Source organism: Lathyrus oleraceus, chromosome 6, assembly GCF_024323335.1.
Source record: "Lathyrus oleraceus cultivar Zhongwan6 chromosome 6, CAAS_Psat_ZW6_1.0, whole genome shotgun sequence".
Classification (NCBI taxonomy): Eukaryota; Viridiplantae; Streptophyta; class Magnoliopsida; order Fabales; family Fabaceae; genus Lathyrus; species Lathyrus oleraceus.
In genome coordinates this window covers 22692662-22710599 of record NC_066584.1, presented here as the reverse complement: position 1 = coordinate 22710599, position 17938 = coordinate 22692662, and the positions used below count along the sequence as shown (strand labels likewise).

The following is a 17938-nucleotide window of genomic DNA, read 5'->3' as shown; positions in this document are numbered from 1 at the left end:
GAGCAAAGTAAAAGGAATTGATTAAGCAACCAAAACATGTTCAATTAAATCACACGATGTTAACAATATCAATTATACAACAATTCAAAAGAAACTACATAATTCACACCTCATCATCATTTATTATTGCTCCATGCATAACTAACTTATATGAATTCATCTTACCTTGGGGGATATGGACACCCGGGCACAACATTTCCACCTGGCCAGAGACATTCTTAAAGGCATTGTACAAAACTTTGATGTCTTTCTTAATGGCTTCTGCGAGCTCTATCTTTGTCACTGCAAGGGCCTCTCTGGGTTTTGTTCTCCTCGACGTGAACCTTTTTCTCCTCTCTTAGTGCCTCTTCATTTTTGGTGATCTGAGAGAACAAAGACTATTGGGGTTGTGTAACACCTCAATTTTTAAATTAATTCATTTTATTTCGTTAAATATGTTTATATGATTTGTTGGAGTGCTCTATGTATTTTTTGTAGGGTTATTCAAGGTTGGGTAGACTTTATATTATTTATTGTTATTTTTGGATTAATTAAAATAATAGAAATTGGATCAAATGTAAAACAATGAGATATGGGATGGGAAATAGAATAATAAAATAAGTGATGAAAGAGTGAAAGGATTTTCATGATTAAGGGGGAGAAATATAAATACTAATAATTAAAATTAGGTTTTTTGTTTAAAAGAAAAAAATAAGGAGAAAATATATATTTTTGTGTTATACGTGAAAAACTGTGGGAATTATGAGTGGAGAGGCAAGAGCAAACCTAGAGGGAATAGCTAGCATTGTTGAAAGTTCAAGGTTTTGGATAGAAAATTTCAGGTAGGGGTAATTATTCATTATTGGGTGCTTATTTCATAAAGGATGGTGAGAAATCCTCACCCTCTTCATTGTTTGATTGCGTTGTCCTCCATTGTTGAGGGTTTGTGAACGGTGTGAGGTTTGTGCAGAATATCCATACTTAGATTGATCTATTGTTAATTTTAATTGTGTTAATCATGCTAAGTACTATTTTGATATGGATTTATGTGATTGGATGCCATGAGAATATTTGAGATGATGATGTTCATATGTTGATATTATGTATTGATGAAAAGCATGATCAATTGAGGTGTTGAAGTTGATTTTGATGTTGTGAAGTGTTGATTACTAAATGATTCATGTAATTTAAGTTATGATATATTTTTGGGATTGCTAGAGGTTAAAATTTGGGGTTTGAGGTCTGATGCAAGGTTGGAAAATAAGAGAAATCGCACAAAATTATTAAACAAAATTTTAGGTTATGGAAAGTTGCTACGGGTCGTAGCAGCACTCTGGTTTTTGTACCAGAGGTGTATTAGAGGGGGGTTTGTCTTGGAAGTGATACAGGTCGTGTTAGCCAACACTGATGGTCGCAGTAGCTCCTTGATTTTTGTACCAAACGTGTTGTTTCGTGCGTAACTTGATTTCCATGATTCGTTTGAGACACAATTAGAAGCGTTGGGAAGCTGACACATAATACTACTCATGGTAATTCCTTAGAGGTTATATATGTGTACGAGGATGGTAATAAAATGTACTAAACATGTAAAGTGACTTGTTAGTTTAATTTTTGGAGACTGTTGTTACTATTTTGATATGTATGGTGAGTTGGCGAGTAAAATTGATATGTTTAAGAGTTGTTTGATATACTTCTTTTAATGTATGGACAGTTTTTGTTGAATACATGTATGAATGTATATTTTGATGGATATAATTACATAGCGTGTTTATTTTGTTGAGGTGGTGGCCTTATTGGCGATGTATGTGGTTCAAAGGGGAAGTGGTGATGATTATTTCATTTGTACTGTCATACCCTAAAATTTTCCCTCCCCTTTTCACTTTTTATCTAACCTATGACTTAAGATTCATCTGCATACATTCATGCTTCATTCATATTCATCACTCATTTGTGCAAACACTTGCTAATAATCAACACAGTTTCAAAGCTTATGGATTGTAAAAGTTAGGGTCTGCTTATGGTTCAAGTCCTAGAGATGTGGTATGGCTCAACATGGGGAACCATTTGGGGTGAAACCCTAATTTCTTGACCTGTGGGCCATGGATTCTAGGAGATCACAACTTGACATTCATCATGGCATAAAAACCCTAATTCTTGGTTTTGCCACTATGGGATCTTGTGATTTTCTCTTGAGCATTGGTTTGGCCATATAAACCCTAATCATGGGCCCATGTGTTGGGAGTTTGTTTGTGGAGCCTCATGTTTGGTTTGAAGACATTGATTGGATGATGTGCACCATGAAACCTTAATCAATAAGTCTTGGTCCTAGTGTGCCTTGTTGGCTTGACTTTTCACCTTGTGATTGTTTCAAACCCTAATTCATTAGAGGATGGTTCTTGATCATTATATCATGCATCCTTAATCGTCAAGTGTGCTTTTGTTCATGGAAAACATTCATCAAGCTGATCATTTGACCTACATGTATACATTCTTGGAATTTCATCTAATTCAAGGCTTTGTCCAAGCATCCAAAAATATGCATCCTACATGGTCATTCCTAAGCCAGTAACTCCAAGCCTACGGTGCTTTCAAATCCATGGTCTTTAGTGTATGATTCACAATAGTATTCGTCTTGGATCTTATGGTCCATTGTTTTCCACTGATTCCATTATGATTCATAGGGCAGTATAAGACACTATTCTTGATCCATAGTCCATTTGTTTTAAGTCCATTTGGTTCATGTGTTATTATACATTCATAGTCCTTTTGATTCAAGATGTTGGTTCATTCATTTCAAGCTATGATCTAGGCATGGATTTTTGGAAGAAATGTCAATTTGAAAGTAAAACATGAGGTTTGATTCATAAAGGGTTTTCCTCATTCAAAGTTGTCCATTTAATCTTACAATATCATTTACATCATCCATACAAAATATTACAAAAAAAACACTACTTTGACCAAAGGTTGACTTTGATCAACAATTGAATTTTTGGTCAACTTTGACCAAAGTCAACTCACCTAATTTCTAAAACCTAACCCTATTTTTATTTTGATTCTTCATTGTTCCAATCTTCTATTTTGGCTCCAAGTTCAAGTTTACTTCATGGGCAAGTAAGCCATGCTTTCTTTTCAAAGTTATCACCTTAACTTTCATGGTGGTTTCATCCAAAATGTCTTGAGTCATGATCAAGCCTTGAAGTGTAAGTCAACCCTGCAATGCATCATTCATATAAATCAGCAAACCCAAACATGACCATCTTTCAAAACAAGTTCCATAAATGATCTAGCATACCAAAACTTGCAAAGCATCACATGCTGACTTTTGTTTGAAACAACTTGCAACATGCCCTGCCTACACCCTTTTTATCCTCATATCAGCCTGTAACTAAGCCAAACATCCAAACCATTATCATAGCATTTCAAACAACCAATGCATTCAACATATGCTACCTAATTACCAAGCATGCATACATTGATTCAAGGCAGGCTGCAACACAATAATGCATAACTAGTAGCTTAGCATATAATAACAAATCCATGACAACAAGGTCAATATTTACATGATCATACAAGAACCATATCAAACATTTTAAGCCTTTCCATTCAAGCATAGCAAAGTAGTTGCAACCATCATTCCCTTTTCATAACAATACATGATAGCAAACATGCAAACAAGCCAAGCTAATCACATTTTAACATCAACACTAATTCAAGTTGAATCTAATAGGTTCTATTTGATTCAACTAGCTATTAATCACTTAAATAAATTAACTATAACAACATGATTGAAGTCAAGTAACTAACAGTCCATAAAACTAAATTCAAACACCTATAACTGAATTTCAATTTAACTACTAACTGAAAATTCTAACAGGGTTACAATATTCAATTAACTTAATTGAAGCTCATTAACTAGTCATATTAGAATGAAAAACTAACCATTCAATTTAACACCATTCAATAATTTAACTAACTTCACATCCCTAACCAACTGAATGCTTTTGTCCTAACTTTTACTGACTAACCTAGCCTAACAACTTGCTAACTTAGTCATTTAACTGACTTCATGGCAACCATCACTTAGCAGAACTAATTGTTTTACTAACTTCATTCCAATAGAGTAACTAACAACTAACACTAACATACTAATTTCTAACCAACTCAATTCAAGTAGCTTAAGGGCCCGTTTGTTTTGGCTTTTTTTAAAAATGATTTTTATAGTGTTACATATTTTAGTGTAAAAAATATTTACAAAGAAACTTTTTATAAAAGCTTCAAATGAAAATTTGAGTTGAATAGTTATTCTTAAAATGTTATTTTAGGTATTTCATCATTTTATCGAAACTTTTTTTGGATATCAAATTTTCAAAAAATCACTTAATTTTGAAGCTATTTCAAATAGCTTTTCATAAAAATCATTTTTAAGATACAACTTTTTGAAAAAATGTGATTTTGACTATGTTTTGATCTTCAATAATGTATATTTATGTTATAGAATGAACAATTCAATCTTTTAATTTATAAAAAAACAAATTTAGAAAAACTTATAATATTTTGAAAAACATTTTTGTAGAATCCATTTTCAAAAATACAAAGAAAAAATCCATTTTTTTAAAGCTAAAACAAACTGACCATAACTGTGTTTAACTGGATTGATAACTAACCTATAACTAACTATTAACCTAACTGATTTTTACCAGAAATTTAACTAACCTAATAGATTGATTAATAGACAACTAACCTCTAACTAATTTGAGCTAAGAGGATTTAACAAAGCCCTATATAACCTAATTAATTCTCCATAATCAAGGAAACCACAATTCACCAAAATCACAGTCAGAAATCGTCCCCCAGAAATCCCTCACTCTCAAATCCTCTCTCAACCTCACCTACATGCACTCCCTAGAATGAGGATAAGAGATGGTCTGATTGTTGCATTGTTTCTTGCTAGTATATGTGAAGCATTGGTCTGTTATTGCTTGATGTTTGGATGGTTGGGTTGCAAATGGTTTTTCCTTGGCTCATGTCTGTGGAATGGACTATGGTTTCATGCGCTAGGTCTGCTGCTCAATTGGCACTATTTGATGTGGTTGCAACTGTATAAATGTTAGGCCGGTTTTGTTTGCATTTGCTAGGTTTGTGGTTAGGTCTGTTTTAGGCTCAGTTGTATTCCTTTTTTGGAAATGCTCAAGTTGGTTTGAAATGGTTTAGGTTAGGTTGTTGTATGTTGTGTTCCTGATGTGAATTAGTTGTCTGCTATAGGATAAATGTTTGACTTGTGGGGTTTGGATGGTTGGCAAAAAGTGTTCAAATGTGAACCAAAATGCCCAAGCCTTAGGATTATAGGTCAACCTTGAGAAATGAATCCAAAAATGAAACAAACTTGAACATATGATCACTTGGATCATGATAAACCAAAATCCTCATTTTGAACCTTCTTTGAAAAGCATTATGACAAAGATGAACATGCCTTAGAATTAGAGGTTAAGCCTTGAGGATAAAATCAACAATGAAACAAAACTTGAACATATGGCCACTTGAATATCATTTGCATCCTTGAATTTGCTTGAACAATAACTTTGATTTTGCAATTGGATTAATAATGATCATCATGGATGGTTTTTGAATCATGCTTTGGTTGTTTGGACTTAGAATTTGAGAAACTTGAACCCATACCAAAAATCCAACATAAATCCAACTTGAATGAGTGAATGTCTTGGATCTGGAATGAATGATAAAGGCTTGCATTTTCGTGCCATTTAAGCAAATATGAATTAAGACCAAAGCTTTTAACTTTCACTTGATCAAATGGAATCAAACACGAGCAAAATTGTGCATGTATAAAATTATAGGCCATGACTTTTAGGAAATTAAACCAAATGTTCCAAAGTTGATCAAATTACCACTTGAATCACAAATGAACTTGATTTTGAACACAAAACCCTAATTGGACCAAGACTTGATCACTTGATGATTTCCAACATAAAACATTTGAACTTGATTCACATTTGACTTCAAAATGATTTGTAACTTGCAATGAAGCAAAGATCTTGCGTTTGCCCGAGATTAGGTCAAACTTTCCCTTGAACTCAACCATGAATGAATGGTCATTGAATCAATCTCAACATACTTGTCTTGGAGCAAAAATCCCTCATTGATACCTCCTTGCAAGCCCATGATAATGATGAATGAACCAGATGAAACTCTTGGAAGGGCAGTCATATAGAAACCCTAAACTTCATCTTCAGACTTAAATTGATGAGTATCCATGCTTGTGAATCAATGATCAATGATATGCCAATGAAAATGATATGATGAATAAATGACATGAAAGCTAAAGTGAAAATGAGGTGATGAGATGCGAGAATGTATGCCTATGCATTAGGATCATGAAAGTTGTATAGAAGGTAAAGTGAATTTGGGATAAGACACATTTTGAGATATTTTTTTTACAAGTGAGTCGCTCATAATGGAACCGATGAAATAAGTAATACTAAAAAAAAATGAATTTTTATTAAAAAAATAGATAATAATCGTAATAATAATAATAATATAAATGATTTAATATTCACTTAGTGTAATTTTTTTAATGCAATTAAATCCTTTTCGTCTTTATATTCAATTTATTATATTCTCAAAAGAAAAATTAAATATATACTCCTTCCGTTCTATCATAAGTGATTTAGTTGATCATTTCACACAAATTAAGAAAAGAGAATAAATGAAAGAGAGATAATGATATTTTTATTAAAATATCTTTATTATGTATTAAAAATGATAAAAATAATATTAATTAAAAAATAAAATTAAAAAATATATATTAAAAATTAAAATAAATCACTTATTTTAGAACATTCATTTATTTCCGAATAGAATAACTTATAGTGGGACAAATGAAGTGAATTTTATTAAAAAGTTTTAGAGGTACAAATTAATTCGATAATACTAATTTTGTCTTGAGTTAATCGCCTAATCCACCGGCGGAATAAAACAAAAGCCGTAAAACATAACGGCAAGTCAAATTAATCACTCCATTTTCTCATTTCACCAATCAACACTCTTTCTTTTCTTCTCCATTTCCTCACAAATTCACAATCCCCTTTTTCTCTTGTTTGGTAAGTTATTTCGTTTTCCTTCGTTGCGTGCAAATTAATCTTTCAATTCTGTCATTTCTATGTTGAATTTTTCTTTATGATGTTCCTTTTTCCTATTTTTAGCTGCTGAATTCATGATTTTGATTGATCTTGTTTTTTGAATTGCTTGTTCAGTGACACTGGTGAATGAGTTTGTGTTAGGGTTTTGTTTTGGAATTTTATTGATTCAATTTTGAATGCAAACATGATGATGAAACCAAAGTTTGAGTTTGAAAATGAATCTGTGACTGATTTGAGTAATGGTCATGAGGAATTACTGAATGACATTGAAGAATTAAGCAAAGCTCTTTACTCGAATAAAGCCCCTATTAAGCCTTCCATCATCGCTTCGGTTCGTAATAACCGATCCAAATCTGTCGAAATAACCCGAATTCCGAAGCCCCCACCTAACTCAAACCCGAGATTTGTAAGTCAGGATCTGTTGATGGAGGACAAGAAACTGTCTTCAAAATGGAATTGGAAGAAGCCCTTGAAAGCTTTGACACTTATTGGTTCTCAAAAGTTCATTTGTCGATTTAGTCTTCATGTTCACTCAATCGAGGGCCTGCCTTCGAGTTTCGATGGGGTTAGGTTAAGTGTGCATTGGAAAAGGAAAAACAGTATTTTGCAGACCTGTCCATCGAGGGTATTAAATGGTTTGGCAGAGTTCGACGAAACTTTGATACATCGATGTACAGTTCATGGTAGCCGTACAGTGTCTGGTCATTCTGTAAAGTATGAATCCAAGTGTTTCTTGATTTATGCTTCTGTTGTCGGGGAACCTGAACATAACTTAGGGAAACATCAAGTTGATCTTACAAGGCTTTTACCTCGGAGTTTAGAAGATTTATGGGGTAATCAAAGTTCTGGGAAATGGAGTACTAGTTTTAGGTTGACTGGAAAAGCATTAGGAGCTAGAATAAATGTTAGTTTTAGTTATCAAGTTATGAAGGATGAGTTAATGGGATTTGGTTGTCATAATGTGAATGTTGGTAACGTTATTAACTTGAAGACAGGTCCAAGCAGCGCAGACAATGTTGTCGGTTTTAGTCCTAACAATAGGGTTATAAAGCTTCGGAGGGATCAGAATGACGCAGTGTTATCGAACGAAGCAGTGATGAATTCTGGCTCAGGTTTTTCCGAATCAATCACTTTCCTATATCAAAAGCTTGATGAGGGGAACATCAATAATTCAGCATGGGCAGACTCAGAGTCGTCTCAAGGATCAAATCTTTATGTGTCTGATGACACTGATTTTTCCACCAGTGAACAAGGAGTAGGATCATCCGAAGGGGATTCATTTGAACTTGATCAGACAGGAATTCAAATAGTTGATATGTCAACAGTTGAAATCATTAATATGGATGAGATTGTTAAGGACGATGACACTTTTGTTGATAATAACGCAAAATGTGATTCACTTGATACCGTATGTTCTAGGAATGTAGACGTGGAAGATAGCAGCAAGCATAAATTCAGTTTTTCATGTGTCGATCTTCCATGCACGAAGGTTGAGAATTTGGTTTCTGAGACGTCAGAGTTTCTTGGCCAAGAACACTACTTGAGTTTTAAATCAGATTATAAAGCACATAAAAAGTCACATAGTTTGGATGATATCATCGACACTGTCGCAAGTGATTTCTTAAAGACACTGACATTGGGTAGTGATTCATTTCGTTCAAGTTGTGACGGTGATCCCCTGTCTCCTAGAGAGCAACTTTTAAGACAGTTTGAAGACGAGGCTCTAGCTTCAGGTAACTTCACTTTTGATTTCGATGCAAACGAGGAGGAATTGGGGGAAGATACACGTGGACATATTTTTGGGGATTGTGCTACGGATTCTGATTTATCTTTAATTATTTGCGCTGCCGAAGAGGAGTTTGAAAGGGAAAATCAGTCATTAATACAGAGAAGGAAGGCCAAAATTCTTGAAGATCTGGAGACTGATTCATTAATGCAAAAATGGGGTTTAGACGAGAGGGACTTTGAAAATTCTTCAAGAACATGGTCTGGTGGATTTGGAAGTCCAATTGAACTATCTGATGATGAACCATCCATATTACCTTCGATTGGAGAAGGGCTTGGTTCGTTTGTTCAAACTACAAGCGGAGGCTTTTTGAGGTCTATGTGTCCATCCCTCTTCAAAAATGTCAAGAATTGCGGGAACCTCATCCTTCAGGCTTCTAATCCGGTTGTTCTACCTGCGAAAATGGGCAGCGATATATTGGATATACTTCTAAACATGGCATCTGCTAGAGTCCAAGAGCTTTGTGATTATATCACTAAATTAATGCCTTTGCAAGATATCACTGGAAAATCAATTAAGCATATCGTGTCGGACACTGACACCAATACTGAAGCTCCCGGAAGGTTAGCATTTTGTTTGCGGCATAATTACTTTTCGAAGATTGCATTTTCACTTTTGTGTTACTTTCTGTTCCTTTTTCATTCAAAGCATTTGATTATTTTTTCTCCGATTTTCCTTATTAATTCTGTTTCAGGAGGGGATTGTGTGAGCATGATTTGTTTGAAGAATTTCCAAATAATTATTTAACAGACAAAGACAAGTGCTTGGACTCTGTGTCTCTAGAAGCTATAGCTCCTATGAGTATTGATAAGATTGAAGCCCTTTTAATAGAAGGGTTGAGAATTCAATCTGGTATGTCAAAAGAGGAGGCACCATCATGCATTCATTCCACTTATACAGAACACAATGAAGAAAGCGACAATGATCTTGATGGTTTAATGGGTCTGTCGGTAACATTGGATATGTGGTCGAGACTTGATTCTGGTATCATCCAAGGAGAACATAATTTGGAACGAATTTTGAAGATCCTTAAAGCACACAATTCTAAAATCACAGAATTCGATAATGAAGGGTTGAGAAATTGCCCGGATAAAACGAAAGTAGATGGCAGAAAGCACGGATATTTGGGAAACTACACGACAGTTGCTTTTATGATCCAGCATAGAGATTCTCTTAGAAATTACGAAGCAGTTGGTGTTCCAATGCTGGTTTTAACTCAGGTTGAAAGAGTTCTCACACATACAATGGAGAAAGAAACCCTTCAATCTAGATTCAAAATCAAGGAGATTCATCTTGCAGGAGTCCTTACCAAACCTGGAAAAAGGCAAGTCTGGGGCACGGCGTCCCAGCAACAATCGGGGTTACGATGGTTGCTTGCAAGTGGCATGTGTAGTAATGTCAAACACTCTTCTTCAAAATCAAAGGCGATTATCGTTAGATCACCTCCACTGTTTACAAACAAGCTAATGAATCAGGATATCTTTTGGAGCATTTCATGTGTTAAAGATAACATGGATACCAACACACACGTTAGGAATGTTGATATCATCTTCCCAAATTGAACAATGTCAGATTATTTTTTCACTTGCTATTTAGGCCAATTTCAAAATTAATCCATGTAAAATTGTAAATAGTTGAGTCAATGTTGTAAAATGTATTTAATTTTCTGGTCTTTTGAACATGATTGTAAAATGTAAGGAATAAAGTAAAATTATTAGGTAGTTAATTGTTACTATGCAGAGTCTGGCTATGTTGTTGGTATAAAAGTTCTTCAAAACCCTTTTAAGGTAAATTGTACATGCGCAGTTACAAACTGTAACATTGCTAAGAGTTTGGATACTTTAATGTTGCAATAGCTAGTAACATTAGTAAGAGCACATGCAGCACTGTGGCCATCAAAACACATTCAAAACTTCTTCATATAATATCAGAAACTATATAAGAGTTACACAATGTACAGAATTAGATAAGAGCACAGAAGTGCGCAAGGACTACAACCCTGAAAATCGACCAAGCCAGATCATTATAATATCCATTATTGGAGCTAGCTATGAAGAAGTTGGGTGTGTGTGCATGCCTTCATAGGTTGTTATGACATATCTTGAATCATCATTATCCCTCTCAACTCTCTTTTTTACAGGACATCCCTCCACAGAACACCTATAATAATTCCTGCAATCACACATATACATACTCATAATGATATATAAACTATATGTTATAAGTTAATCATAAGGTATTTAATATTGTATATTATTATACCTTGGATTAGGGCTGTTCTTGACCATTTTCTTTCCATACTTTCTCCATCTGTAACCATCATCAAGTATTTCAATCTCTGTCATTGTTTTGAATGCAACTCTTTCCTTAACTTCATTCTTCCAAATATTCTCTCTTCCACTCTTATTAATATTATTAGTATCTCCTAAAACACCATCATGACAAAACCATTAACTATAAGTTATAGACATTGAATAAATAACATACTTTACTTTAATGAATGAATTGAAAACCTTACTGGTATGAGTAGAAGACCACTCAATGTTGCTGCCACCTGCTACATCATTGGGTTGATAAGCAAACGATTGATTATATGTGGTGGGATCAACATGTTGCCAATCAATGTCATCGAAACTCAAGTAGTCAGAGAGTTCGAAAGACAGTTGCTGATTGCTAAAATCACTGTCAGTTGATGATGAATTTGCTGCTACTGGATTTCTCTCTGTCATTTTGTTACTGCAACACTGATGATATGAAAATGAGTATGATCATGATTCAGACAATATATAAAAACACTGATCAGCCCCCACAGTTTTAGTGAGCTAGCTAACTTTGCAGCTTCATGGTGACTTTCCTATTTATGAATCATAGTAGGAAGTTTCAAATGTAAAATAATTCCATGTGTGAATTGACCAAATATGATAATTTTTGTGAATATAAATCTCAATAACCACGGAGATTAGTCTTCTTTTTTCAGTTGGAGATACGTGCTTAGTTAAAAATAGCATTGAATCAACCTAGTTAAAATTAATGCGGTTTCTGGTGTGGTTAAACATGTAATATTAAATCAAACTGTAATTGCAGTTCGATCTCATTGAATTAGTTACTGCAATAACAATATTGTGGCCACAATTGCGGATCTGAACCACAATTTAAAACCATGATAAAGATGACTCAGGGAAGACTTTCAATTTCAAATAGCATTATTGTTTATCAGGCAAAGCAACATTAAGTCTATTATTGGAAGTCAAAAGTGATGGTGATTTTATGTGGTCTATTATTGGAAGTTTCAAGGAACCACGTATTTAAGGTACTGCTGTATATTTAAGCTATAGTGAACACAAGTCGTCTGCTTTTTGTTTGGCAAGCCTTCTAGAGTATTTGTTGTGGAAAAGTATTTGATAGATATAAACTCAAACTGTATATTAATAACTACATGTTGGAAAATAACTATAAGTCCTAAATTAGTGGCCACACATTTTTGGAGATTACTTTTATTGTCTTCAATGTGTGAGAACAATTGCCTGTCTTGTTTTAAAAGAGGTGTTCGTCAATCGACCCTCTATGCCATCTCCATATTTGTTTGATTGAGGAAATGTTGAGTAGGGGTATGGTCTCATCAAGATGGTTCATGATGACAAGCTTAAGGCCAGAGAGTTTTCGCATTCCTTCTCATGTTATGTTTCCAACTATGTGATGATATTTCTTAAAGGTATAAGGAAAAGTTTATTTGTTATTTAAGCTCATGATTGATTGGATCGATGAAATTGAATGGAATGAAATGGAATAGAATGAAATAAGATTATCTTATATTGTTTGGATTAATTAAAAGAAAATGATATGGAGTGGAACATTGGGAATTGCATTTCATTTTATTTCTTTGCTTTCTTTCATTTTTTTTATCCTCTAATTTGAATGGAACAACTATTTTGCTTTATTCCAACATTGCATTTTTAAAGAGTGTTTTAAAGAGTGGTGAAGAATGCTAAAACTTTGGAAAAGTATCCGAAAATTAAGAACAAGATCAAGAAGGCGGTGAGTGAAGTAAGAATCCAAATTTTTGATGAATTATATTATTCTTTAGGAATCCAAAATGAGGAAATATATATATATATATATATATATATATGCTAAGTGAAGAAAAGTAAAGACTAGAGATTTAGATCAAATGAATTCTGTTAAAGATGAAGAAGACAAAGTCTTGGTTCAGGAAAAAAATATAAAGGATAGGTGAAAAATATATTTCTACCATTTATTTAAGGGTTAAATATGTTTTTGGTCCTCATAAATATCTCATTTTTAATTTTTAGTCCCTCCAAAAATTTCCTTTAAAGAATGGTCCTCCTAAAAATTTTAATTTTAATTTTTGGTCCCTCCTGTCAAAACCGTCGATAATCAAAAAATCGTCGCTAAAATCGTTGCTAATTTTGTCGATAAATTGTAAAAACCGTTGCTAAGTTGCAGGAGGGACTAAAAGTTAAAATTAAAATTTTTAGAATGCCCATTCTTTAAAGAAAATTTTGGGAAGGACTAAAAGTAAAATATGAGATGTTTAAGAGGACCAAAAATATATTTAACCCTTTATTTAATGAAGGATATAATATCTCACATGAAGAGGCATGACCATCTTGACTCCATTTTATTAGGGAACATTTTCAATCTTGAGTTAAACAAGAGAACTTGTTGGCCTTTTACCAAATCTCTTTTCTGACATTTCTTGTGATACCATTTCTGGGTCTTTTCCTTGTACAACTCAACATTTTCATATGAGAAAAATCTATGTTCTTCCATCTCATTGAGTTGGAGTATTCTTGCTTGTCCAACAATTGACAAGTTGAAGTTCAACCTTTTTATGACCCAAAATATCTTGTGTTCCAACTCAATGGGTAATTGACAAACCTTTCCATAAACTAGCCTTTAGGGAGACATTCCTAAATAGGTTTTATAAGCAATCATATAAGCCCACAGAGCATCACCCATATGTTTGAACCAGTCCTTCCTTGAAGGGATAACCACCTTTTTCCAATATTCTTTTTATCTCCATGTTAGATGATTCGGCTTGTCCACTACTTTTTGGATGATAGGCTGTAGCAACCTTGTATTTGACCCAATACTTTGTCATTATATTTTAAACAATTTGTTGCAAAAATGGGTTCCCTCATTGCTAACGATAGGCCTAGGTGTACCATGTCTAAAAACATATGTTTTTGATTAAAAATTTAGTCACAACCTTGATATCATTGGTGGGGGTTGCTACTGCGTCTCTCCATTTGGAGACATAGTCCACATCTACGAGGATGTAAAGGTTTCCAAAGGATTGTGGAAATGGTTCCAAGAAGTCTATGCCTCACACATCAAAAACTTTAATTTCTAAGATGTTTGTGAGTGGCATTTCTTGCCTCATAGAAATATTTTCTACCCTTTTACATCTATCGTATGCCTTAACTAATGCATTAGCATCGTTGAACAAAGAGGGTCAGAAATAACATGATTGCAACATCTTTGCAGCAATTCGGGATCCTGCATAAGGCACATTATGGAAACATGTTAATGTTTGACGCACCTATGAATGGTCCACACATCTCCTTAGCAGCTGATCAACATAATTCTTGTATAAAAAGGGGTTAATCCCAAAAGTAACTATTGTACATATGAAAAAACCTCTTTCTTTGTTGAGAATTAAAATATGGTGGAACATATCCATTTATCAAGTTATAATGTCTGCATACCATGGTGTCACCCTGGAAGTAATCATGAACAACTCCTCACCAGCAAAGTCTTCCTTTATATCTTCATTGTCGTGCATGTGGACTTCATCAGGGAGTCTTGACAAGTGATCAACAATTAAATCCAATCCCTTCTTTTCCCTAATTTCCAAGTAAAATTCTTTCAGCAACAACCTATCTTATTATTCATGGCTTTGTGTCTTTCTTTGCAATAAAGTACTTGATTGTTGCATGATCTATATACACTATCACCTTAGTGTTCTACAAGTATGATTTGGACTTGTCAAACGCGGACACAACTGCCAACAACTCTTTTTCAATGGTGGTATAATTATTCCGGGCTTTAATAAGTGTTATACTAGCGTAGTAAATGGTGTGAAATACTTTGTTATGCCTTTGGCCTAACACAACTCAAATGGAAAAGTCACTAATGTCACACATAAGCTCAAACGACATAGTCCAGTCAGGAGATTTCAAAATGGGTGTTGAAACCAAAGTTTGTTTCAACAATATGCAACACCTTGTCACACTCCTTACCAGAGACATGTGGTACGTAATGATGTAGTAGTTGGCATAATGGCTTTGTGATTTATGAGAAATCCTAGATAAATATTCTATAAAATTCGGCATGGCCAAGGAAACCTCGTATTCCTTTTATGTTAGAAGGTGGAGGCAGCTTCTCAATAAATCAATATTTTATTGATCCACCTCCAATCCTTCCCTTGAAATCTTGTGCCCTAAAAAAATTCCTTCCTCAACCATGAAATGGGACTTCTTCCAATTTAAAACCAAGTTACTATCTTCACATCAAGTCAATACCATCTCCAGGTTGTCTAAGAAATCTTTGAATGACTCTCCAAACACTGAAAAATCATCCATAAACACTTCCATGTAACACTCTATCAAATAAGAAAATATGGACATCATGCAACGTTTAAAAGTTGTTGGATAATTACATAGTCCAAGTGACCTCCTTCTAAAGGCAAAGGTTTTATAGGAACATGTAAAGGCTATCTTATCCCGATCTTTCAGGGCTATATCAATTTGATTGTAACCCAAATAACCATAAAAAAAATAGTAGAATTCTTTTCCAGCCAGTCTATCCAACATATGATAAATGAAAGGGAGAGGGAAGTGGTTTTCGCGAGTGGTGTTGTTCAACTTCCTATAGTCCATGCATTTCCCCCAATATGTGATACTTCTTGTAGAGACTAACAAACAATCAACAACATCCTCTTTTGAGTACTTAAATGCATTTATAACATTGAACACCACTTGTTGCTTATTGAATCTCATAATCAGCGATCCTTTTTTCCACATCTATTAGTGTTTTACCCGTATCAAAAAATGGTCTTCTCAACAGAATGACAGTCTCATCATCTACACTAAAATCCATAATTAATCGGTTGAGAGTACAAAATTATCAACCCTTACCAACACGTATTCAATCTTTCCTTAAGGATAGCAAATAATTCAATTAACTAGTTGAAGAGTGATGGTGGTTGCTCTAGCAACTACAATGCCTAACTTCTTGAAGAAATATAAAGGTGTGAGGTTAATGATTGCTCTAAGATCACATAATGCCTCCCTCAAAAGGAATCTTCTATGTTATAGGGTATAATAAAGCTTCCAGGGTCTTTCAACTTGGGAAGGAGTTTCCCTTGAACAAGTTGGATGCATTCTTATGTTAATTCCATCGTAGAAAATTCCCCCACTCTTTTCCTTTTTGTAAGAACATACATCATGAATTTGTAATAGTTTACTAACTGTTGGATGTCATCAATCAATGGTATATTGATGCGAAGCTGCTTCGGAATCTCCATGAACTTGCTAAACTATTTCTCTTCTTTAGCTTTTGTGATTCGTTGTGCAAAGGATGGTGGTGACCTTTCTTACACAAATTTGGTAAGTGGCTAGTAGCTTGAAATCTCCTTAGTAATTTGAGTGTTCTCTCGGGCTTAGAATCTCCCCTGTATACTGGAGTCAGCAACTTGCTCATACAACAGCTAAACACATGTCGCGTCACCAGATTACAGAGAACTTCTGAAGCTAAAATGCTCTATTCACAAAATAAAGCCAAGAAAAAATGTTTGCATAAAAATCAAAATGTTATTGACACACACCTCAGCAACGACGCCAAAAAACTTGTTGGGTGAAAACTATATAACGCGCAAGTATACACGGTCTATAGTAGCAAGTGATAAAAAGTAAGAATAAAGTTTCCACAAGGAGTGTAATAACTTAGATTGATTTTTAAAACTATCTTTTGTGAATGAGCATGATCAATGGTAACAATAATTGATGGTTGTCACATTTTCAATTTTTATGTAAATAATGATAGTTAAAAGTTAAGTATTTAAGTGAAATTAGTAATGGAATATTTGTTAGAAAATGATCTATTTAATATATTTTATCTTATGCGTGTATATGATGTGGTATGTCGTGCCATATGAGGTTGGAAAGTGATCTTATGGTGTATTCTTACAACATTAGTACATATGCAAGAAATCAAGGGGACAAATTCCTAAGGCTCACATTTAACTTTGATGCATATCTCGTTTCATTCCAAATTTCCCTTATGATTGTAGCTCTTTATTCCTAAAGTAGCCATTCTAAGGAATATACACATCCTACCATGTATTTTCTTGGCTTCTGACCAAGACTGCTTCTAGTCTTTCTTGACAAAAGAAGCTTTCAGAGCCTACTATACCTCTCTCTCAGAGGCTCTTTTAGTCAGGCACAACTCTTGCGCCTCTAGACTGCTTTGTAACTCTTCTATTCTCATGGTGCTCAGATCCTTAGAATGTTCAATTGCTACAACGATGTAATCAAACTAAGGAGTAAGTGATCTAAGTACCTTCTCAATGATACTTTCTTTAGAGAGAGTTTCTCCACATGACTTTATCTCATTTTTTATTAGAATCACTCTGGAGATGTAGTAAGATACCTTCTCATTATTCTTCATGTTGAGATTCTCATACTGCTTACGTAGAGACTGAAGCTTCACCTTCTTCACTGATGCATCATCGCCGTAGCACTGCATCCGTGTGTCCCGCGCAACTTTCATCATTGTCGAATCAACGATTTTTACAAACACGTTCGCATCCACACACTGATGGATATAGAACAACATCTTATAATCCTTCTTCCCCAAATCATGTTGAGCATTTCTCTGCGCATCCATCACATTTTCTAGAAGTGCAACGTAACTGTCGTTGACGATATCCAGAACATCTTGAGCTCCAAACAACACACACGTCTGAATCATCCAACAATTATAGTTCTTTCCATCG

At 34.3% G+C, this 17938-nt stretch overlaps 2 protein-coding genes across 2 annotated transcripts; one reads left to right on the top strand and one right to left on the bottom strand.

The window, feature by feature from the left end:
- The first annotated feature begins 6926 nt into the window (after window positions 1-6926).
- LOC127091834 (protein PLASTID MOVEMENT IMPAIRED 1-RELATED 1) lies at window positions 6927-10651 on the top strand. Its single transcript, XM_051030547.1, has 3 exons — window positions 6927-7094; window positions 7248-9482; window positions 9614-10651. The coding sequence occupies exons 2-3, from the start codon at window positions 7318-7320 to the stop codon at window positions 10479-10481; spliced, it is 3033 nt and encodes a 1010-aa protein (XP_050886504.1). The 5' UTR covers window positions 6927-7094; window positions 7248-7317; the 3' UTR covers window positions 10482-10651.
- A 157-nt stretch (window positions 10652-10808) lies between these two features.
- On the bottom strand, window positions 10809-12041 carry LOC127091836 (probable WRKY transcription factor 50). Its single transcript, XM_051030549.1, has 3 exons — window positions 11438-12041; window positions 11182-11344; window positions 10809-11091 (listed from the first exon to the last, which is right to left on the bottom strand). The coding sequence occupies exons 1-3, from the start codon at window positions 11646-11648 to the stop codon at window positions 10968-10970; spliced, it is 498 nt and encodes a 165-aa protein (XP_050886506.1). The 5' UTR covers window positions 11649-12041; the 3' UTR covers window positions 10809-10967.
- Window positions 12042-17938: the final 5897 nt, after the last annotated feature.

What these genes read in the sequence shown, in the direction of transcription:
- LOC127091834 (XM_051030547.1), top strand. Translation starts at nt 7,318, where the DNA reads ATGATGATGAAACCAAAGTTTGAGTTTGAAAATGAATCTGTGACTGAT. An exon ending in AATACTGAAGCTCCCGGAAG is followed by an intron (nt 9,483 to 9,613) that starts GTTAGCATTTTG and finishes ATTCTGTTTCAG; the next exon opens with GAGGGGATTGTGTGAGCATG.
- LOC127091836 (XM_051030549.1), bottom strand. Translation starts at nt 11,648, where the DNA reads ATGACAGAGAGAAATCCAGTAGCAGCAAATTCATCATCAACTGACAGT. An exon ending in GTGGTCTTCTACTCATACCA is followed by an intron (nt 11,345 to 11,437) that starts GTAAGGTTTTCA and finishes ATGGTGTTTTAG; the next exon opens with GAGATACTAATAATATTAAT. An exon ending in AAGAACAGCCCTAATCCAAG is followed by an intron (nt 11,092 to 11,181) that starts GTATAATAATAT and finishes GTGTGATTGCAG; the next exon opens with GAATTATTATAGGTGTTCTG.